Here is a 24,005-nt window from a genome sequence, read left to right as displayed (position 1 = left end):
GAGACTCCAGCTCCTCATGCCAAGGATTTCTTTGGGCAACACTAAAAGCACAGCCCTCAACATGTATTTTTGACCATGACTTTCCAGGTGTAGATAAGCTGTCCATTCTTACAAACCAATGTTACCACACACACTGCCTACAGCTTTGTTTGGAGACAGCTAAAACAAAATCCACTGAAGCCTTTTTCTTCCCACAGAAAATGAAGAAGTAGTGGAGAGGAGGAGGGGAACTGGAACACCTTTTTTTGTCTGCTTAGGATGCGATTAATCCCTGAAAATTCTCAAAACACCATACCCAGAAGTAAGCACTTGGAAGATTTAGCCCTAAGCAACCGACTCTGCTTTCATTTCTTAAGTCTGAGTTACTGCTGAGTTACTTTCTAAGTAGGAGAGTATTTAGCAGCAGGTGAATTAATATCATCACCTCTTCTGGATACCTTTAAAAAAACATGGTTATGATCCACAGCAGTGGCAACTATGCTGATAATTAAAACTGTATTAAAAAGACAAGAAAACCTATGACTTTGGAAAATTTCCATAGTTCTCACACTTCTGCAAGAGCAAAGAATTTAATAATTGTTTAATATCAAACAAATGTTTACAACAGTGGCCTGTATTAGGGCTGTATTAAAATTCCAGTGTAATATCTCAAAAAAAATTTTGACTGAAAATTTTTTGCTGAAGACAAAGATTATTAGGAAAAAAAAGCTGTGTTACAGATGGGAAAGAAATTGGTTAAAAAACCTATATACCACTGATAAATTAATATTATGTACTATCATTCCAGGAAAGTAATTTTTTCCCTATAATTATCTAATGCTATAAAGTACTTTCTCAAGCAGCATCTTGCAGGTATCTTTTACATGCATGAATTTAATTACATTGTTCATGAAAAATCCTCCTACTTTCTCATCACTGACTAGAAGCATATATTTTATGTGCTTCCCTACCCCCACTGACACAGATCAGAGAGAATATTTCACTGCAGAATTAAAATGATCAAAGTAAAAGTACAGCTTCCGTGAACCTGCACTTGAAAACAAGAGGATGAAACAACTGGTAAAACTATTAAGGTCACTCTACATGACTATGAATTTAAAGTATTTTAGCCTTTTTTCACCCTTCAGATTCTTCCACAAATATTGTTTACATTTCTTTTTACTACAGAGTCTCTAATCAACAGTGAAGCCACCTCCATTAGTAAATTTATGAAAGAGGTGTAGCATTTTGGGGATTTGGGATACACTGACAACCCAAAATCTGCTACAGAAATTAATGTTTCAGAAAGTCATATAAAATTGTAAAATATTGTATAATAAGCTTCTTTCTATAACAGTTTATAAATTGCATGGTCTATGTTATGATGCACTGCATCAAAAATGTTATTATTCAGTTAGATTGCTTGCATTTGCCATGACTTCAAGGAGTTCTGAAACTGATCCAATAGAAAGATTCATGTTTATGCTGGTACACTCTTAAATCTGTTTATTTTTTTCCAAGCAAGTAACTCTAAATGAATGTGCCTTATTAGGCTGCAGAACTATTTCCTATCTGAAGTAAAATACCTAAATACACGCTTGGTGAAAGTCACAAATATGAAACTTGTGGAGGTGTTTGATTTTTATTTTCTTCAAAAGGAAAGAACAAGCAATGCATTTGTTCTGTGGCACACAACAAATCCTGTTACTGCAAGCACCAAAGGACTGAACTGCTGCCACCCCAGAGCACGTGCACTCAATCCATAAAAAACTATATCCACAATAACCGTTTCCTAGTGTTTTTTGGTTTAACACACTTAAATCCAACCTAGCAATATGGCAATCACCTGTCAATCCCAAACCTGTCAAATTGACCAGGATCATTAAGCCAGAAAACTCTTCTGGGACTCAGTCTTTCAATCTCTTCTTCAGCTTCCTAGAAGACCAAACTAAGCAGCTGGCTTCACGTATTGGCATTCAACACATGAATACCTTGACAACAAAAGGCATACACAAGGCACATCTGGAGACAAGGGAACTCCAATTGCTGACTGCAGGACAACACCAGCTCTGATGGGCAGAGAAAATGCAGCCTCAGTGTGCAGAGGTAACAGCCAGCTAAAGCATCATTGCATGACAAACTCTGCAGCAAACAAATGCTAGTAGAGACCTTAATATATTATGCCTAGCATCCCTAGTGTGTTATATTCATCCTTCACACAGAACTCACTCTTTCATGCTTTGCATGTACAAGGAAACCAATCTTCTGTCTACCTGTGCCACAGCAGAAGAATTATTAGATGCAAGTGCTGATTTTGTGATCAATCCTCTGTAACAGTGGAATGAGGAATAGGACAAAAAAAAAGAGTTTTTTAACATGCCTAATACTTTTGACAATCCTTCAAAGAGAAAAATAAGAAAATTAACATTAGTGCATACAAGTTTAGTCAGAAGAGAATCAGAAAGTTTATTTGACTTAAAAGATCTTTTCTTAAGTTATCAAGCACTTTCTAAAATGAGTCCCTTCTATTTCTTCAATGAAAATAAAAAAATACATTAAGAACATTTCTTTTTCTGACATAAATTCTGTAGGCCAGTTTGAGTCATTGGAAGACCATTCTTATGTGAATGACTTAAGACATCTGCAGCAGCTCTTTAGCTACTTAAGACAAATGGCCCAGGCAACATGTTTGTCCCAAATCAAGTATAAATTTTTCCAAAACTTCATCTCAAGAATTAGTGCTGGTAAAATCTCTACCACATTAGACATATTTTTTTCTTCCTGAAAAGGAAGGAGCACAACAAAAACTGCTAAAACTAGGACTTACAGGAAAAGAAGCTAAATCAGAGGTGTAGATTTATAACATCCTCTTTCTTGCCATTTCTTCCAAATGACTATGTAGTCTCAGTTATTACCTAACCAAATAAATACCCATATATAATTATGGCTAAGACAGAGTTCTCCCTGTTACTGGACATGTGTATGCTAGCAGCCTCTGAAACCTGTAGTCTGGTACCCTGACACACAAGCACCACCTCCTATCCTGTGACAGGGAGAATTAGCACATAAAAATCCTGTCATGAAAGTCACATCACATAAGGGGAAAAAAGACTGCAACACAAAGTCTCAGAGCTATTCAAAAGGTTAGCACTATGAATTTAAAGCCTTGGCTATTAAAAAAACCACCCTATTATGGCTAACAGAGTCAGAAGTGTTGAGGGTTTCACCACCTTCATCTTTGACTGAATAAGGATCAACATCAGGTATTAAGAACCTTGTGCTGCGGGTTCCAAAAATCCAAAACCTTTGTTCAGATACCCAAGGTGTATATTGGTGAGAAGAGTGAAGTGGAGCCCCGACACAGGGCCAGGAGAATAGACAGCTCTCACCTCCAAGCTGAAACTTCATTATCAAAACCAATAATAGGGCTGACTGTGGGCTGTGTATCCCCTGGTGACACCACAACATTGAAAAAGTTTTAAATGAAATATTCATAACAGTAGATTTACTAAAAACTCAAGTGCAAGTTTTAGAGAATTAGAGAATTCCTTAAGGAATGGCAGCTTCTCATCAGCACTGTGTAGTGAAGCAAACTAGGAAATCTACCCAAACTGCATCAAGTCTCCCACCACGACATATAACCCATCCTCAGCTCTGGTCAGAGCACACTCCTTAAACAAGCACTGGAAATATATCCTTCAGAGCACAAACCCATAACTTGGTCTTCTTGCATCTGCAGAGTATCAGGTGGGTATAAAGTTGTCAGTACCCTTTTATCTTCTCCAGATTTCTTTTGCATAAAAGGTCCATGGTAAGTCTCAACCTTAATTGTTTTCAGTATTCTCAGTATAGTCATGAAGTACAAGAACAATTATGTGAGGCAAAATACCATGCTGCTCTGAGGGTCCTAAGATACATGGGAAACACAGTTTTGTCCTGGTATTTCAAAACACTGCAAATGCCACAATGCAAACATTTAGCAAATGCAGAAAAATATGTCTTATCCAGCCACCTTCTCACTAAAGCTGTATTCCTCTGGAAGCTGCTCCCATCAATTATTGCACCTAGAGACCAGACTGACCTTTTCCCCTGCCTTCATTTTCATCAACTTCATTTCTGATGGCATGACAGGATCAAAGCCAAAAAGAGAGACTAATGCTACAAGCATTTGTTTTTAATAGTTTCTTCATATATCCCATGGCTGAAGGAATAAAACCCTATCTTGAACACAGATGCAGCAGGCATGCCAATACATTATGTAAAATACAGCAAATAATTTATAACTTCCTAAGAGTAACTCATTTTGAGTTCTACTACCAGTGAAATGGCACAGCTTAAAAGATGGATTTCAGTGAGCAAAACCTGATCTATATAGTAGGTTGATTGTAGAATCAAAAGGAAAATGGCTTAAAAACATAATCCTTCATCACCTAAAAAACTAGTCTTGTTGCATAAACATTGCCTGCTGACATATTTTATTCACTGAAAGTATTCAGACTCCATAAACATGGATGCTGAAATTTTAAAATATAAACTTATTCCATTACAAGTAAATGCTAATACATACATATATATATATATATATATATATATATATATATATATATGTAGATATTTCAGCATTACATTTCAATCAAAGTTCAATGTGGTTTATTTTCATCCTTCACAAACAATATTTATGGAGCATGCAAGAGTGTATTTCACTTTAGGATAGTGCCAGACTTACTGGTTTGGCAAACAGCCAGAATGCAGTTTTTTCACCTGAACCAATCTGTGACAAAAGTTACTTGGGACACGTAAGTTACTACTAAACACAGGCACAAAGCTACACTGCAGCAGATTCCTTCTGACTACTGTCAGCATAATAAATAAACTCTTATTTTTTTACCAGAAAACTGGCAGAATAACAAAGTAAAAATATACTGAAAGAACAAACCCTGAGAATATTGAGTCTTGAATCAAGTTTATAGCAGATGCAAAGCTGTATTTCCTTTCCTTAAACATGTTCCATATTACATATAAAGTCCACAGCTTACATATTTATAATGTACCTCTTTAAATAAGAATTACATTTTCAGGCAGATTATCAGATGTCAATTTAGTCACTGAAATGAAAAAAAAAAATGTTTAGCCTAAATTAATCTGGGTGAATAATACATCCAATTGTTGAATAAACTCTTTTAAATTCCGCACCAGGAAGACACACTGCAAAGGAACTTTGCCATACCAAACATATCCTTTGCACTAATTATGCTTTAATACAATTTAGCACATTTAGTCATTCCTACAACTTTTTAGTTTTTCTGGTAAAGCCAGTACATTGTTTATAATTTTACTTTTTTCCTTACACTTCCCAGAAAAAACACTTTGAATAATCAAACCTGATATCTAATGAATTTGGCAGCTTGCAATGAGGGCTTCTTTAAGACCATTTACTATTTACATTCTACAAGAAACCATATCATCTAAAAATTTTAAGTGAGAGGCTGTTACCTCTGGACTAACAATGCAATTTATTACATTTCTGACTACTATTAAGGGTACACCATTAGGGAGTATGTGTGGTGCATGTTTCTTTTTTTTTTTTGCTTCAGTAACTTATGCAAGATTCTTGCCCAGACCATTCACATTGAAAGAAATAGATCCCTTGTGAACTCACTGCTTTAGTTACTGAACTAATCCATGTCAAGCAAGATACAATGTAAGTTTACTTTGGCTAAAACTTTATCAACATCAAGTATTTGGCAGTACATGAACTTCATTTTTCTAGAAAGAAATATTTTTATTAACTTGCTGTTACAGAAGCATAATCTGCATTTGACTTATGTAGGAACTAGAGAATCATAAAAGTGGAAATAAATGTAACATCATTTGTTATGAATTATGTTCTGTGATCCCAAGAGGCAAATGCAGGATCTCCTACCTCCAGCATTTTCCTGTAAGAAAATTAAGATGCAGGATAATAGTAAGTATGGGCACAGTCCTCTATGACAAGAAACAACAATATTCAAGTCTCTTCAGTACAACAGTACTGTTTAATGCTTACTCAACATGAGGGATTTTTGTAAAAAAAAAGCCATAATAATAATAATAATAATAATAATAATAATAATAATGATAATAATAACAACAATAACAACAACAATATCCACCACACACAGATTCATACTAAACATCTTTCCAAGAATCTTACAGCCTGGTTGCCATTCAATTATTGATTTTGCAATCTATTCTGCATACTGAGGAGGAAAACCATAAATTTTTAACACATCAAAGTGCAATGTCTAACATGAAATATATAGGCTATGATAACATGATTGACTTCATAACTTATTTCAATAAAACCACTCAGAAAAAGAAAATATCAGAAAAAATGTAGTGATAGTTTTAGGGTATTTTAATTTTTGTACTGCTGAGAAAGCACAAATACACAACAAAGATAAAAAATACAAATCAAACATCATTTCATATTTGTTGTACACTTTTCAAACTCTCATAGCTGTTCTGTTAAAAATCTCCTCTTCCATTTGAATTACAAAGAGAATAATTCCCTACACATCAATGTGGACTGTCAAGTAAATGTATTTCAGTGCTCTTCAGACTTATTTAGTAATTTGTTTTCCTTTCACTCTGATGTACGGTAATGTCCTAATCAATAAATTCCTGGATTTAGTATGCACTTAAAATGAATTCCTAAGTTCCCATACAGGAGATCGGGCTCAGTGTTTATTTCAATCAACACCCAACCCCAACCCCCAAAAAACACCAACAAAACAGTCTTGACAATGAGTCTTGGGAGTAAACACTCCCAAAATATGCTTCCTCCCTCCAATTCTTTAATACGTAGAAAATGCTAATATGCATATTTTTATTCTATTCTCAGGCATTTTTAAGCCATTAATAGCATTGATATCAATGTACACTATATTCAGATCCCACATTTATGTGCTTTATATTCTACTCCTATTGTTTTAATACTTAGATCAGAATATTTAAACCGGTACAAATAATAAAATCATTATTCTAAAAACTTTTCCCTGGTTATTTTTCCCACTAAATAAATGAACCAGAGAAAAAAATGTAATTAACAGATCTTCATGGACTGAAAATCCAGAAAAATAAAAACTTCCTATCTCCCTAAAAGTCAAAGGCATGTATTGAGCAGGTCTGCTTCTTTCTAAAAAACAAAACTCCAAAATCCCTACAAAGGAACCATATAAACAGACAGCCTGCATGAGTGATTGGCACAGGTTTATTTATGTTTTCATATATAAAGTCTATATCAGTGATTATTAATCCAAAATAATTTTAAAAGCCCATGCAGCTTCCTTCTGAAATAAACCAAGTGGACAGATTACAATTTACATCAAATACTTGTCAGCAATCTTTCCCAATTTTAAAAGATTTTATATAAGCTGCATAATATGTTCAGTGCCAGATACATTTGTCACCAACTTGCATTGCTGTTCTCTTGCAGGAAAAAAAACATAATTCCTCTGTATCTTACATACTGGTTTTATGCTTTAAATACTGACCTCTACTAATTTCATCATATTTTAAACATTTTTAACAAAGTAATAACCTAGATCTGGTGAAAAAGTAAAGAGCTTCTTACCATCCTGATCCAGTATTTTCCCCGTCTCTGGAGTTCAGCAGCAAGGAGCTGTTGCTGTTGCACTGCTTACTAGAGACACTGGAGGCTTTGGAAGCAGAGAATGTTTTATGTGGTTAAAATGTATCACCACTGATTATATTTCAGTCCCTCAATTCCTAGCCTTGATGTTCTGGAAATCAGCCAATCCAAGTGATAAAGAGGTTTGCAACAAGAAGTTGCAGAATTTCTACAGTGAATGCTTCATGGAAATGTTTTGCTTCTTGATACTTGTTTTTATATCTACTAAATGTTAAAATAAATCTGGCTCCCTTTTCCCTCCTCCTCTTTCTTTCCTCCCCCCCCCCCCCCCAAAATGAGATTCATATATTGTTCACAAAGGACTTTGGCATTTGGTATAGCTAGTGCAGAAAGGCATCATGCCAGATTATGCATACATCTCAGCCAAGATACCTGAATTTTGACTTGCAACACACCCTGTTATTCCAAACATGGATCTTCCTAAGCCAAAGCTCCTAACTGCCAAAATACACAGTGTTTTTGTGAGGCAGCCAAATGCCCCTTCAGATTAGCTAAGAGCATCTTTTATTTGCAATGTGGTTGCTCTTTGTTGACTTTTCTTTTTTTTTTTTTTCTTTTTTTTTTTTTTTTTAACACTTCTTTCCGTAGGGAAGACAAGGTGGTAAATTCCAAAGGGATGAAATGATCAACTGGCACTTCTGCCACTTCTCTCAAGAACAAATTTCACACAGCAAATTTCACACAGCAAATTTCCACGCAATGCTACAACTATGAATAATTACTTAGTTAACATTATAACCATCTTTATGTTCTCAATGGTAGCTCAGGATGCTTCTGTGTTTGGTGTGATAAAATAAAATAAAAAAAAAAAGCCAAAACAAAACCAAAGCAAATAAACAAAAAACTCCATGTAATCCCACAAACCCAAAACTAACAAATACAGTCCTGACTCCAATGCTATTAAATAACATAGTAAGAGGTGACAAAGAGGGAGGCAAAAGGAACCAAGTCATATTACTGGCTAGTTTAACAGGTACTTAGAATAATTTCCTAGCTTTTTAGGCCTCATAATAAAGGGGTTTTAAAGAAAGGATTATCAAGAGGCTATGGAGACTACCTTGGAGATGCTCTCAAGAAGAAAGCATATTAGAAAGCATATTAAAGCTCTCAAGAAAAAAGCATATTATTGTACTAAGTGAGCATAAGGCTGAGCCTGAAATTTTTATGAATAATGAAAGAGGATGGAGTGATGCTTCTGCAACAACTGAGAGTTTATAAAGGTCAAGAAAAGTGAAGACCATGTTCTGTACAAGGAGGGAAAATAAACTCAGAAGATATGCCTGTAGGCTTATTCTATTCTGTCTGCAAAAGAAAATAATAATAACTTTCACTGAATCTGAATGGCTATGAAAATGCAGGATTGACCTGAAGAACCCAAGGATAAGGATGCTGGACTAATAGGCAAGCTTGTTCAATAGGTGAAGAAGAGCTGGATGGAAGATTTGAATGTATTTTAACCAGCAATGAAATTCCTTTAAGAAATTACATTTACAATAAAATTTAATCATCAATAACACTGACAGTGTCATTTCCAAAGTTAGGGAAAGAACAAAGTAATAAATGACATGTGTTATGAACACCATGGCAAGATTAGGTTGTTTTCTAGAGTGACAAGGAAGCAGCAGGAGGGGAATCTGCAGGAGGCCTGTTTTAGCCATGTTGAGCTGTTGACATCTAGCTGAACAGCCACAAGAAGCTCTCTCTATTCCAGGCCCTTCTTCTTCAGCCAGAGCTGAAAAAATTCATTTGCAAGGCATCACAGCAAAGATGAATTTGATTTGTATTTACAGGTAAGCTTTGTCTGATGTAAATAAAAGGACCACAGTTCAATCCCTAAGAAAAATAGCAAGATGGAGTGGAAAGAGGCATTGAAAGACTGATTATGAAGACAGAAGGGTAAAAAAATAAGCAAACTAGGTTCTATGAAACCCAGAGAGACAAAATTTCAGGAGAAAAAATGGACAACAGTATACAAGATAGCTTACAGGGCAAAGAAAATCAGTTGACAGCCCTAGTATCACTGTTTCATCAGAAAGCTGTGATGGAGCAGAAGATGCACTGATTGGTCAGTGCCCAATGCTACATCAGAACCCTGGCAGTGCCCATAAACAACACAGGCAGCTGAATTAGTCACACTGCTGATGGGATTCCCATCAGAGAGGTTCCACATGTAATATCACTGAGACCCAACAGACAATTCTGTGAAACAATGCAATTGCAATCAGTCAGGCTACAGAGGTCTTGCTCTTTTCAGAAGTAAAAACTTATCCATCAGGAAGTTCTCAGTCATCTTACTAGTCTACACAAATCTTTCCTGTAATCCTTGAAATTTATGAAACCCTTATGCTCACAAAGATATCTGCTGAGATAGTGACCAGATGCCAAGTATGAAGGCAGGCAGCCAAGTTGTGCTTTGGCATGTTCCTACTCAAAATGTCTATGGGACAGGGTAGTATGGCCCAATGCATCATATAAACAATTTTCAACTCTGCCTTTCAGTCAATGAAGCCAGAATACTTCAATTTTTTACTGAAAAGTAATTCAATTATTGAATGTATACAAATTTCAGAATTATTTGTCTCAGTCTTCTCACAATTAAAACATGCACCTCCCAAATTCATGCCCAAATATTGCCTCCTAAATTCAACTAAAATTTCTATACAGAACAAATGCCATCACGCACTTATACAGGCAGAAAAAAATTCCTCAAGTTTACTAACTTACTCCAGCATTAGCACACCTGCTTCAAAGCAAAGCCACCTTTTCCATTTACTTTGAACTCCTCCTAACACAGAAAAAGAAGTGCCCACCAAGAGAAAGAATTATGTACTGATATAACTGCAAAAGTTTAAATGTGAACTCCAAGTTCTACATCTATAAACCTTAAAGATGATTTTTTTCACCCATCAATTCTTGAAGAATCCACAAGCAACGGGAGCTTAAATTTTTCCAGACAGGTCCAGAATTTCTCCTTTTTATGAGGAAATCAAATTCCTCCCAAGTTCACACCTGCAATTTAATCCTTGCTGACTGGTTGCAATCCTATTGCCAGATTTTACTCCTCCCAGCATATTAACTGCCACCATGAGCTCCATGCCTCAGAGGCAATTTCAAAAACAAAAATAAAGCTCTCAAAGACATCTGATAACATTCTTTAGGCCCTGCAGAAATGTAGTTAGCAGGCCACATAATTTAAACACTTATTTAGATGACAAAAAGATGCTCTTGAATGCTCTAAATGATCAAGGAATGTGTAAGAATGATGAAAAAACTTAAGCTGGATTAGAAGTAATCTATCTTTTGTGACGAAAACAGGTTAGATATGGCAACACAAGTTATTTCACAAGTTTTGCAACATGTAACCATTCAGACTAGAGCCCTCAATCTGCAACAACTGAATGATTTTACTAACTGGTACCAAACATAAAGCAACTGATCAAAGAACTGAATTTTGCCCTGATAGAATTTTTTTTCCTTTTTTTTTTTTTGGCATTTGATTGTTGTCTGGAGAGAAGAGTTAAAAAAACCCCAGTTTTTCATAAAATGAAAAACCCTAACAAATTTAAATGCAGAATTGTTGAGTCATTTTGGATTTGCTTGAAAAAGCCTCAGGGACACGCAATTATGGCTCTCTTGGGGCACTCTGTAAGTTCAAATTGTCCCTAGAGTTAGGAAGTATTTTCTCTCCCCATAAGTTGCAAAAAATAATGAAAATGTCTATGAACAATGTGCTATTAATAGATGAAAATAAACCACAGCTTGATTAGCAAGAAGACAAAAACATGCAATATTATTTGGCATCACAGAATATGTCTGCAGGAATTCTAAAAGTCAGCAACCAAAACAGATACAAAACTTCAAAGACACCTAAACAAAACATTTATCAATAGATGACTTTTTTTCTGTGAAGATATATGTCAAAAGTGCACTCTGCATGTAAATTGGTAAAATTCTGTAATTCTATGGGCTAAAAAAGTCAACTGAACAAATAAATGTTCTATTTCTTCAAAAATCTAACTACAGGAACTCCAAAACCAAATGACAGAACTATCAGCTCTTCATTGTTCACCAGTTTCATTAGCAACATGGAAAAGCAACAGGATTTGCAGGAAAAAAAAAAAAAGTAGTAGGAAGGAAAGAGAGACAAAGCAAAAAGATGGAAGAAGAGAGCTGGCAGAGGCAGGGCAGGGTGCAGAGAGGGGCAGAACTTCACAGCTTCTCAGTTTGGTCCATCTTCAAAGCTTGCTGGATCTACAAATAAATAGCTAGCACAAAAAACAAAAAACAAAAATCGAAGACTGATATCCCCACCTAGTCTGTTACTCTTCCACAAACACGAAAGTATTTCACCTTGTAAGAAGTTTTACCAAAGTCTCAGATATAAGCGACATCCTGAAATCACTCACTCACAATTTGCATATTAATATCAGTGAAAATTTCCAGTGGTAAAATCCCGTTCTTCAGGAGGACTTATAAAAGCACAGCCTCAAAAACTTCAAATAATGTTCTGAATTGGAAAGAAGATTAAGACGTTCTATTGGCCTTGCAGGAGAGAAAACTTTTATGCAAAATTCTGCTTGTAGAGATTTGGACCTCGCACAGCAGGAATGTCATTCCAAATCATCAGAAACACATTCAGATCTTATGAAATTGGTACAGCATCTACAGAATAGAAGAGGCTCCTTACCAATTAAAACTCTACTCAAGCAGTAAGCAAAGACTGAAACATGGCCCTGGATGTTTAACATTACCCAGCCCTAAACTGATGTGACAGCCCACAGATCGTAATTGGAACAGGTGGCAGCTATTTAAATGGCCAGTATCAATACACAGGGGATGATGGACTGTCACTGCCAACAAGCACAAACATTGCTTACAGGTTTCAAACAAATATTTTCCCCTTTATTTTTGAAGAGCTGAAAGTGTGAGTTAAACGAGTTAAAGAAAGTCTGTTGCATTTTTGTAAAAAAAAAAAAAAAAAAAAAAAAATAGTGAGAGAGAGAGAAATAGAAAGCCTCCTTATCTCACAGATGCAGCTGAAAAAACATATGAGTGCTGCCTCCCAGAGTCCAGCTGCCTGGAACAAGTCTTTGTGCTTTTACAGTGATTCAGTGGCCGAGAAAATCTCCAAGGGCTGAGAAACAATTAACTACATTCTCTGTTTCTGCCACTGTTCTAAGGGGGGGTCACACTGGATCACCCCAGCTCAAGTTGCACATAGATTCGGGCCTGTGTATTGCCTAAACAGCACAGACAGGTATCAGCTTCAAAACAGAGCTGAATTCATCTCTCTCTCTCATATGCACTTGAATCCCTGCCCTCAAAGCCTCATCAAGGAAAACAGAGTTAATAGACCCTCTCTGCACAGGTCCTCATCTCCCAGCACTCCTCCACCTGGAGCAGCCAGGTGGGCTGTAAGAGCCACTGGAGCTCTCCAGGGAGATGCTGGGGGAGATAGGGCACAGAGGGAGATGCAGAGCTGCTCTGAGAGGGTGGGCAGCTTCCACTTTCTGTCATCAGGGCCAACAGAGGCAATGCCACTGCTTCTCTGCAGGCTGCAGCCAAACTGCTCAGAGCAGCACAGCATTTCTTACCTAACCACTGAAATCAGCACACACTGTCATCATATTCTAAAGCCAAAGCAGATGTTGAAGGAGTCCCATTTAAAGAATTTTTGGGGCATTTTGAGCACTAATCAGAGTTCACTATTTTGCAAGTTTGAGGCAATCTGTCCATCACATAGTAGCTCAATAGACGTTTCTACAAGAAAAACCAAGTACAAGGAGCATGATCCTATTAATTTAGGCGAAAGGAAACAAAAATTCGCTTTTTTTCATCATGAGTGAAGCTCGCACACAGCCTTTAAATACCGAGAGTACGACCTAAGCCAGGAAGCAATTCGTTGCGGTGACAGAAATGCGTTGCCGTGTTTCAGCATTCCCCGGGGCGGGAGGCGCAGAGCGGCCGCCGGGGGGCGGTGCAGCACCGCGGGCGCGGAGCAGCGCCGGTCCCTGCGGCGCGCACCTGGGCGCTGCCCGGCCTCCGCTCGGCCGATGGCACGGAGCGAGCCTACGCAACGCAGACACTAAAAATAGCCAATTAGCGCTCGGCCTCTTGTCTAACGACGTTAGCTGTGTTGATGTAATTACCTTTTGTTTCCATGTGAAATTACACTTAATGTGATTTTACTGGATCATGAAAGACATTTCATTCTGCTGCAATACTCTGTATTGCAGACTCTAATGCCAGTCTCAAACTTTGTAGAAGAGGAACGAAATGGCAGAAAGGTGCTTCCACTAAGTTGAAAGCTGCCAAATACATAAGTGGAGAAAATGGAGCAGCCCCCAAGGAGATTTTCAGGGCTTTGTGTGACCTCAGGGTTACTACAGATAAAGGTGACCTATATCTGTTGGACTTCCTTGACATGACACCTCTCCAAAACAGTCCTGAGAAAGCAAATGCCTGACACACATGCTAGAGATGGCTCTGCAAAACTCCAGAAACACAACAGAGCACTACTGCAATGTCATATGGACAAGAAAATGCTCAGAAAGGCTCATATTCCTGCATGACACAGTACCTGTCCCAAGCAACAGGGCCAGGAGAGTGCCAAACTATTCCAGTGTAAAAAGCTCAGTGACACATAAAACCTACTTTGAAAAGCAACACGTAAGTTTGCACAAGTGGTTCTCAGGGAAGGGACCAATCTTAAGAAAGAAATGAAAAGTATTTGAACAGCACCAGCAGTTGTTCAGGTAACAGACACTGAAGCAGGTGATGCTGATTTAAACCCACTTCTAAATGAAGAGTCACGAGCAAGAAATCAAGCAGGCAAATGACTGCTACAGATTTGTGAAAACTTGAGAAGTGTAGGTGTACACAATATGCATCTCCAGCACAGGCTGAGCAAAAAATGGACCTGCACAGTGCTGAGAGACATATGCAAGCTCAATATCCCCCTTACCTGATTGAATTTTGTGAAAAGACAAGCAAGTGGTCAGACTGCTGAACAGAAACAATCTCTGGAAAAGACAGATCACTTGAAAAACTGATCAAAACAGTGGATGGCAATCTGGCCCACTTGTGCTAAGAATACAAGAAAAAAGAATAGAGAATAGCTGATTTTAGTGGCAAGGTCTCTGAAAAGATTCTAAAAACTGCACAAGCTTCTGAACTAAATTCTTTAACCAAAATATTTTCCATGTTGCAAAAAGGAGAAAAACTGATTTAAGGTATGGACTGCTGGCTTCAAAGACAGAAGAACAGTGCAGTTATGACTTTACCCTAAACTAATTAAGACCAAATACAGCAAGATCAACAAACCAAATCTTTCACTCATTTGACCAAGCTTAAAACCTGTCCATTTCACATAGAATCACAAAATGGATTACTCCATGTCCTGGCAGTAAGAGGCTTCGACCAATGAAAAGGTGAAGTCAAGCATCTTACAATAAGCTCTGTAAATCTATGTTTTTAAAACAAAAGAAGTTTCTGAGGAAGTATAGGTTGGTTATCTGAGTCTGGAGACTGATGTACAGAGCTGCCAGTCCAATGGCCAAGAGCTTCAAAGTACAGACACACACAGATGAGATTGACAATCTACTTTTACACAGCTACTCTTGGCCTAACAGGCACACGAAACAGGCACCTGGGGAGCAACACAGCTCCAACCACAGGTCTGCAAATGGTTTACACTTAAATAAACTATTGTGGGGGATCACCTTTGTCAGATGATACCCATACCACTGCTCACCCACTTCTCCCCGCTCAGTGGCACACAGGAGACAAAGAACAGAGCAAGGAAACTTGTGGATCAAATAAAGACAGCTTAACAGGTGAAGGAAAGTGGGGACACACCACCCCCAAAGCAGTAAGTGACTCGACGTCACTCACTACCTCCCACAGGTGTGGGCACCCTCCAAGCAACAACCACCATGGAAAACACTCACACATCCCCACACCCTCCTTCTTCTAAACCCAGTTTCTATTGCCAAGTCAGCCATAGTTGTATCCATCCCAACCTCTTCCTCACCTACTTTCCTATTGAATTTGAGGGGAGACAGAGAAACAAAGATCTTCGTGCTGTGCAAGCACTCTTCAGCAACAGCCAATTAGTGCATTATCAACATTGTTTTAGCCATGTATCCAAAACACAGTTCCACAAGTACTGTGAAAAAAATTAATCACATCCAAGCTGGACAGTGAAACTATTTTCCAAGAAAGTTGACTGTCAGGACAGGCAACCAGAAATAAGAGAGCAATCTGGATAATATAGACAGCTTTGTGTTAGAAAGGTCTTAACACAAGAGAGAATGTGCAACCTGCCTGAAGCCACCATAGATGGAGTTGGTGTTAACCCAAAAGACTCTACAGAGAAATAAATTATTAAATCAGATATTACTTCATACATGAACATTCTCGGCCTTGTTCTTTGTCACCAAAGCACTGGTTACTTTTCAAATGAAATGTTTCCAGTAGCTCTCTGGAGTCAGCTGGTAGGATGACATAAGAGCTACTGTTAGGAAAGAAAAGTGAGAAAGAAAAGGGATCATTTACAGTAGCAAAAACCCAAAAGTCAAAATCAATGCTGCTTGATTTCTCTGAACACATCTTCCAGATGAAAAGTGATCCCTGCTTGTAAGGCCATGTTTTTCAGGCCAGAAGGAAGTGACTGGACATTGGAATAGTGGTTCAGTAGCAAAATAAAAAACATTTGGCAATGAAGCATGAGACACACCAAGAATATACTGTGCCTGGTCCATATACGCATTATACTGCACTGGCAGAGGAAGAAAGGAATAATATGCATTCATAGTAATTTAAATAAATACCCACATTTTAGCAGTGTAGCTGAAATTTAATGTTGGGTGATGAGTAACTTAATGAACTTATTACTGGTCAAGCTGAACCAAAGGCACAGCTTAAATTCATTAATAGCTTAATCATCTAATGATTTTAAAGCAACCAGAGGTAATTAAGGCCTAGGTATTCTTCCTGGCCAAATTCTTTGCTGCCATAGCACATACACAGTCTCAGTAGTTTCATCTGTGTTTCACTTGTTGCTATGTTCCAGTTGTTTACACAACTGAAAAATACAGCATTGGTGAGATCAAGAGTGACCTGCCAGGAAAACAAAAATAACCTTTGAAAAACTAAGGACTGAGAAATATACAGAGAGAATGTCACACGTCACAGAATGATGTCTTCATCTCTCCCTTTCTTCTTTTGGCAAATGCCTCTTCAGAAGACAAAACCAATACTCACACACACACATTAAAGAAGCCTTGATGCTATTTGCCTACCTGCAAAACAATAATAATATGCTTTCCCAGGTGATGCACAAAACTCTGCAAAACCCAAATAACTTCTCTGAAATTTTACAACTAAAGCACAGCACTACTGTTTTCCACTACTCAGCTACATATCTAGTGCATTCCTGAAGAGGCTGTTTAATACTACTGTTAAGAATTACTGTATTTAAAAATGCAGGGAAAGAAAAATAATATATGAACATAAATGAAGACTTATTTTCAAAATTTTACAGAACAAATATATATAAGCCACATTAAACGCTTCTTCTTGCCAGATCAAAAATTTCTGACTGGAGCTAGGAAAAATAAGCAACTTTCCATTGTGTGTAAAATAAGTACCACACAGACTTCATAAACCAGAAAATTATTAGAAGTTAAAAACAGATTAAGTATTTAAAGATTCTGCCCTCATGATGTGCAAAAACTATGGCTACTAAATTTAACAGCTTCCTAAAGTAGCATCCAGCAATGCTCTCCACATTACATTTGTTTATTGTTGCTTTTCAGCTTCTACTGGATAAGCTTCAGTGGAAACAGACCCAAATACCTTGCACAAGAGGTTGAAGAATCCCTAAGTCTGACATCTGAATAGTAAAAACACAATTGGAAACACCTCCACATAGCACCTGGTTGCTGCACACATTGTTTTACAGCAGAGAGAAGTCTGTCTCTAAAGACATCCTCTTGAATAAAGAACTTCAAAGATACAATGCTCAGATTTAATTTTTAAATTAATTTAAACCTTCTGTATGATATATTTATAATATTTCCTATCTTGGTAAGTCTTTATTGGGTCGCAGAGAGAGGGAAATGGAATAATTTTCATTATTTACAAGAATTATATATAATGTTTCTGTAGCCAACAAAATAAAGCTTCCTGTAGATATAAATTTTCTTAAGACAGTATCAGCCTTTGAATCTGCTATAAATAATTTGACCACTAATCGGAGAAAAAGCCACAGTATGTCCATATACTTTACAGGAACTATTAAAAACCACAAATCAGACTAATCTGAGTTACAAATCTCTTTCCACAGATCTAAATATTGGACTTTTTTCTTTGCTATATCTACAATTAAACTAACTACATTTGGATTCTATTCTGATCTCTTATAATCTGAAGGGAATTGTTGACACCAGTTTTACATTCCATCTCTCTATCTCAAAACAAGGAAGTTCATTACTTTGAGAAAACCAGTCTCTCAGAAAAGAAAGTTCTACTTGGACATACATTCACTTTTCAGTAGGCTGCTTTCAAAACTTTGAGCCCTCTGAACACAGGAGCATCTCCAGCTACCTCAGTCCTGATTTAAGAAGAAAACTGAATATATTTCTGTGGAAAAAACCCAAAACCATATCCTCCCCAACCCAAGAAACAGAGCTTCAATCCCAATAACTGAAATTGTAAGATATGTTATGCAAATGCAAACCCTAATTTGCTTTCCTGGAGAGTATATTTTTAGCAAAATGATGGGTGTGCCTCAATTAGAATTTTACATTGCTTCTGCACTATTTGTGATTGTAGATATAAGCCTGTGCAAGGGCCAGAGCCAGATGAAAACTGGCACAAAAGTGAAATATAGTGGCTAGGACATTAATCTAGGAGTTAGGGAGCTAATTTAAATCCAAAACCAACAAACTGAGACAAATTGCCATTCTCTGCCTTTATTTCTCCTCCTCAGCTCTCATGACAAGGCCTCTCACTGCATTTGCACAGCATACTGCATAAAAGGCCCTAATTCAATACAGAATGCCAATCCACATTATACAATATGCTGTTAAAAAATACAAAGGTGACCTCCAACTTTCTCTACATGCTTTCACATCATTTAATTTCTGTGTGAGATTAGGATACATACGTTCATAAATTGTGTCATACAGTGAGCATGGAATCTGTCCAACTTTGTCTCTATGGCCTGTGAAGCCACTCCAAACCTCTGAATGTATTCCAAAGATAACAACAGTGCCAAGTCCTCCATCTTCACTGCTACTAGAACTGCAAAATTGATGGAAGATGCTGACATATCTTCAAATTTGTAGAGTTAAATGCAGGTTTACCACTCAGTTGGAACCAAAACAACTTTCGCAGCTGGATAAAAAACCAGAAAACAATTTCACTAGAATAGGCAGATGGTTCAATGGTAACCCTCACATTTTCCAACTACTCAATACATACTAAATATCATGTAAAGTGGCTATTACAGTCTCCTGAGCCAAGGGGCTTTTCTTACTGTGAAGATAAAGTGAATCATCTGAAATTGTTCAGATTCTGCTTCCATCCAAAATAAAGGCATGGTTTTCAACTTTTCTGCCTTTATCTGTAACATTATCCTTTGGACATCTACCACAACACAGACAAAAATGTAGCAATGTAAAAAAACATCAAACTCCATGTTACTGTGCAGATATCTTTAACATGCATTTTAAAAAAGTGAAATTGTAGCCTCAAAATACAGGGAAAAATAAGGAAGCCTGTAACCTGAAGTAGTCTGATGGCATTATCAAATGAGATAATGTTTTTTTGTTTTGTTTTTTGTTTTAACTGATGTATGTGCCTGTAGAGAGGTATAAAACAAATCACCACTCTTCAATGAAAAAATCCCAACAACAAAAGTGAAAAACCACCCTTTCTGTAATAGAAGTTTGATAAGAATGAACATAAAATAGGTGTTGTCTGATACACTTTGCAAGCAAGCAAAGCATACTTGTTGCAGTCTGCAACTCAAGACAGTTTATCATTCTTTGAATTACTGTACTCATGCATTTTTATCTAATCTCTACCTTTATTTTACTCAGACAGAAACTACAATTGCTGATTGATAACCATACATTTTTACCAAGCTGCTTTTTCAAATCCTATCTTACTAAAAATGATCCAATGACTCTGATTTTCTGAAAAATTGAATAAACAGAATTATCTCTCTGAAGAATAGGAGTGCAGCCACCACAAAAGTTCTCTGAATATTGCCTGATTTATACTGCCCCTCACCTACTGCACCATGACTGCCTTCTCAGCAGTACTCCAAACCTATAGGAACTGGAAACACTGGGACTCCAGATGGCAAACAGTGCAGAATGTAAACAGGTTATAAATCACCTGAAGAGTTCAAGGTATGTGTTAGGCAGGCAGGACAGGTAACCTCATTATTTTTTTTAATTTTCATTTTTAAAATTACAAAGTAGTACTTCCTTGCTTTAGCATACAGACTCACAGAAGTGTAAAAGTGTTTTAAACTATATGCCCTACTTAAAGGTAACATTCATTTTCTGAAAAAAAAAAAAAAGGTAATTATGTCAGGTCTCTGTTTTACAGCCTTATGTAAAACATGGCATTTATTATTATTAAGCATTTCCTTTTAATGGGGGGGAGGGGTGGGGGGGGAAGGTCTACTTGAAGTACAGGGTTACTTATGTTCAAATAGAAAGAAAACAAACAAACAAAAGCAAAAAACTACACCATTCCCAAAGCCCCAACCCCCAACTGTAATACAACACACTCACAAAGAAAAGAACTTTATTTCAAACGATGACAAACTAAAGACCAAATCAGTATCTGTGCTGAATATAATCTTAAAAATGAAACACAGCCTAAAGCCCTCAAGACAAGGGCTCCACAGTAATCAGCACTGCATAAGCCATCAACATTTCTTCCCACAGAGTTTAAAATTGAGAATTTTAAGGCCTTGATCTCAAGTTCACTGCAATTAGAAGACTTTTCAATGGCTTTGGATTATGTCCTAGAGAAATAAGCAGACACAAACAGACTGGAATATAAGACAAGGTAACAGAAAAACACATTAACAGTAAGAATGAGCTTACTTTATTTCCTGAGAAACAATTTGCACACCTGCTTTATTTCAAAATCCTAATACAATTATACTGCAGGCTACATTTGCCTGCAAGAGGCAGCAGTTTCTTTGAACTGAAGATCTTTAGCTTATTTTGAGATAAAACAGTAAAACCAATCATAAAAAGTAACAATAAATGTATTATAACCCACAGGGACTTGGTAATTTTGTAAGCAAAGAACAAAATATCACTATTTTTATTTGAACTGTAATGAAAAAGATTAAGTAAATTAGTCATAACTCTGGAAAAAATGCAAAAAGTACTATGTTCTAAAATTTTTTTACAAGGAACCACTATTTTAAGTCTTTAACCTGACGATTAAGTCTCTACACTGATGATAAAATATAATTTCATCTATCATTCAGTATTACATTTAGTTATAGTAAATGCATTCCAAAGGCATAAGCATGGACTGTGTGACTCCCAGTCTTCCTTTCAGTCATGTTTTTTATGATTTACTTTAAAGACAGACATATTTCATGGGCATGCTTCCAGCAATCCAAGTATAAAACATACATGATTGTAAAAGTTGACAGAAAGTATTATGCCATTTTCCTTTTTTCCATTTCCCAGAAAAGCAACCTTTATATTCTCAGAAAATACACCTATTACATGTATTTTTTAAGTGATCTTTTATCAGTACAACAGCTTAATAGGTTTCTGTGCCACACTGTTTGCATATGTAGCTTACAATTTAATGAAAAAAATGTATTTTATAAAATTATAGAGAAATATATCTAAATATTTTCATAACTATCTCTCAAAGACCACCTGTTGGTTTAAATTGCTCTAATGACTTGAGAAAAATGAAATGAGCTGGTAATTTGTTTCCATTTTATAGATCTGTTCAAGAATAAACATGGTTTGGTACTTTCAGTCTCCTGCAAGATCCTCATAGGGAATCTGATGAAATATGGGCTGGATGAGCAGTGAGGACTGAAAACTGGCTGGAAGGTCAGGCCCAGAGAGTGGTGGTGGATAATGGGGCAGAGTATACCCTCAGCAAGTCTGCAGATGATACAGAACTGATACGCCTCAGGGCTGTCCTGCCATCCAGGGGGACATGGACAGCCTGGAGGAACCTCAAGAAGTTCAACAAAAGGAACTAAAAATTCCTGCATCTGAAGAGGGGACAACCCCAGCAGCTCACTTGTCAATATGTGCTGGGGGCAGTCAGCTGGAAAGCAGCTTTGCCAAAGAGGCCCTGGGAATGCCAAATTACACCAAAATGCCCTTGTAGCAAACAGGACCTGGGCTACATCAGAAGGGGCATTGCTGGCAGGTCAAGAGGGGGGATCTTTCCCCCTCTACTCAGCCCTGGTGGGACCACAGCTCCAGTGCTGTGTCCAGTCCTGGGCTCCCAAGTACAACAGGAATAGGGGGCTACTGGAGAGAGTCAAACAAAGGACCGTGAAGAAAACGATTAAGGGAATTCATCAATATGTAAAAATGTCTGAAGAGAAGCAGATGTAAAGACAAAGGAGACAGACTTACCATTGGTGTCTAGTGACATCTTGCACTGTTTCTGCAAATATTTGAGGATAAGTTCTCCTGGCTGTGTGAAGCTATGGCCACACAGAGTATGCAAATACTAATAAATGCTATAAAAGTTATTGGAGCTTGTGTGTCCTGTGTGCCTAAGTTTTAATAAGTGCACTCCTGAAAGGAGACAGATAAGAAGCACTTTATGTGGGAAATGAAGTGACTGGTAAGTAATATTATGAATTTGTACTCACAATGCAAGTTTAATCAAAAAAGTCTAATAACACATGCCTCAAATTTTTACCCTTCCTGAAAGGAAACAATAGCTAAATCAAGAAGAAGGCAAGAAATCTGAACTTACATAACGTCATATTAAGGCTCTCTGAAGCAGCTGTTATTAAGAATTGTTCATATCAATATTGCCTTTCAAAACTAGGACCTAGACTGTCCTTCACCCTAAAGCCAAACAAAAGCCCTTGTTCAGATAAATAATCCTAAAAAGGAGACCTAGCAAAATGCTAAAATGTACTACGATAGCATTTAAGTTTCCACCTGTCAGAATACAATTATATGCCTCAATTTGCTCTTAGCCTGAAGTTCTGTAAGGCTGTGAGGACACATCTTGTAAATTCAAAAATTCCCAAGCACATCGGAGCCCTACCTCAAAAGTCAGAAGGCAGATCTACAAAAATAACCTAGTCCTGTTATTTTGGGAAACATTCTCCCTTTTATGCTTTGGATTAGAGTAAGTCTAATTTCACTTTATGAAAGCAAACTGCTTAATGGCTAATGTTGATATTGACATGGAACAAACAAGTAATTGGAGTAATCTTTCCTCAAATATCATTGTGTATTTCAACAGCTTGCACCCATCCAGGTTCCTACTCTGAAAAAACAGACCTAAAAAGACTCATTCCATAGGAGACCAAACACATCTTTAAAGATGTTTGTTTTCTTTCTACTTGAACATGAATGAGTAACCCTGTACTTTAAGTATTCCTTTCCACCCCTCTATTAAAGGGAAACACTTTAATAATAACCATGTCATTATTAAAGAAAGCCATGTTTTATGTAAGGCTGTAAACCAGAGACCTGATATAATTACATTATCTTTTTTCCAGAAAATGAATGTTACCTTTATTTAATTTGAAAAAATGGTTCTTATAAAATATTTTTAATCTTGCAAATACTGGAGAAACACACATTTAAAAAACCCAAAATGCAAACAGCTGTTAGGAAGAGACTTTTAGCAAAAAGGAAATTATAGAAAGCATCAGCTCAAATACCACATCCAGATTAGTCCAAACAGGGAGGGATCTTACAGTCTTTCTAAAATACCACCCCCCTTATTTAAGCAATGTATTAAAAAAACCTAAAACAACAAAAATACAACATACAGTGGTAACCTGAGAGCTAAAACAAATAAAAATTTCAAGTACTTTATGTGTGTCTTAGGTACTGTAGCCTGTAAATCAGAAGGCATTACTATACCATGGTACTTCTATAATAAATAGGCATTTCTACATCTGACACAAATTTCTCACTTGATCAGAGAAAATCCTACTTACTATCTGCACAAACTAACTTGAAAAGATGCACTCTCAGTTTTCTATTCCTGAAAAACAGAAAAAAATATGCAATCACTTGAAAAACAGATTTCATAAGAAAAAGGAACATTTTCTTCATCCTTT

At 36.9% G+C, this 24,005-nt stretch overlaps 1 protein-coding gene across 2 annotated transcripts in view; it reads right to left on the bottom strand.

Moving 5' to 3' along the window:
* Positions 1-24,005, bottom strand: part of PLD5 (phospholipase D family member 5) — a 155,730-nt gene that overhangs the window by 117,645 nt on the left and 14,080 nt on the right. Inside the window, exon 1 of one of the 2 annotated variants that reach the window (XM_056486796.1) lies at positions 7,595-7,679. The exons of the other annotated variant lie outside the window; for it this stretch is intronic. Coding sequence (XP_056342771.1) covers positions 7,595-7,597 — 3 coding nt within the window. The 5' untranslated portion in view covers positions 7,598-7,679. Of the gene's footprint in view, positions 1-7,594; positions 7,680-24,005 lie in introns of those variants that run through there. 2 annotated transcript variants of the gene reach the window in all.

This window comes from Oenanthe melanoleuca, chromosome 3 (genome assembly GCF_029582105.1).
Source record: "Oenanthe melanoleuca isolate GR-GAL-2019-014 chromosome 3, OMel1.0, whole genome shotgun sequence".
NCBI classification, from domain to species: Eukaryota; Metazoa; Chordata; class Aves; order Passeriformes; family Muscicapidae; genus Oenanthe; species Oenanthe melanoleuca.
The sequence above is the reverse complement of the archived record's forward strand: the minus strand, read 5'-3'. Positions and strand labels throughout refer to the sequence as shown.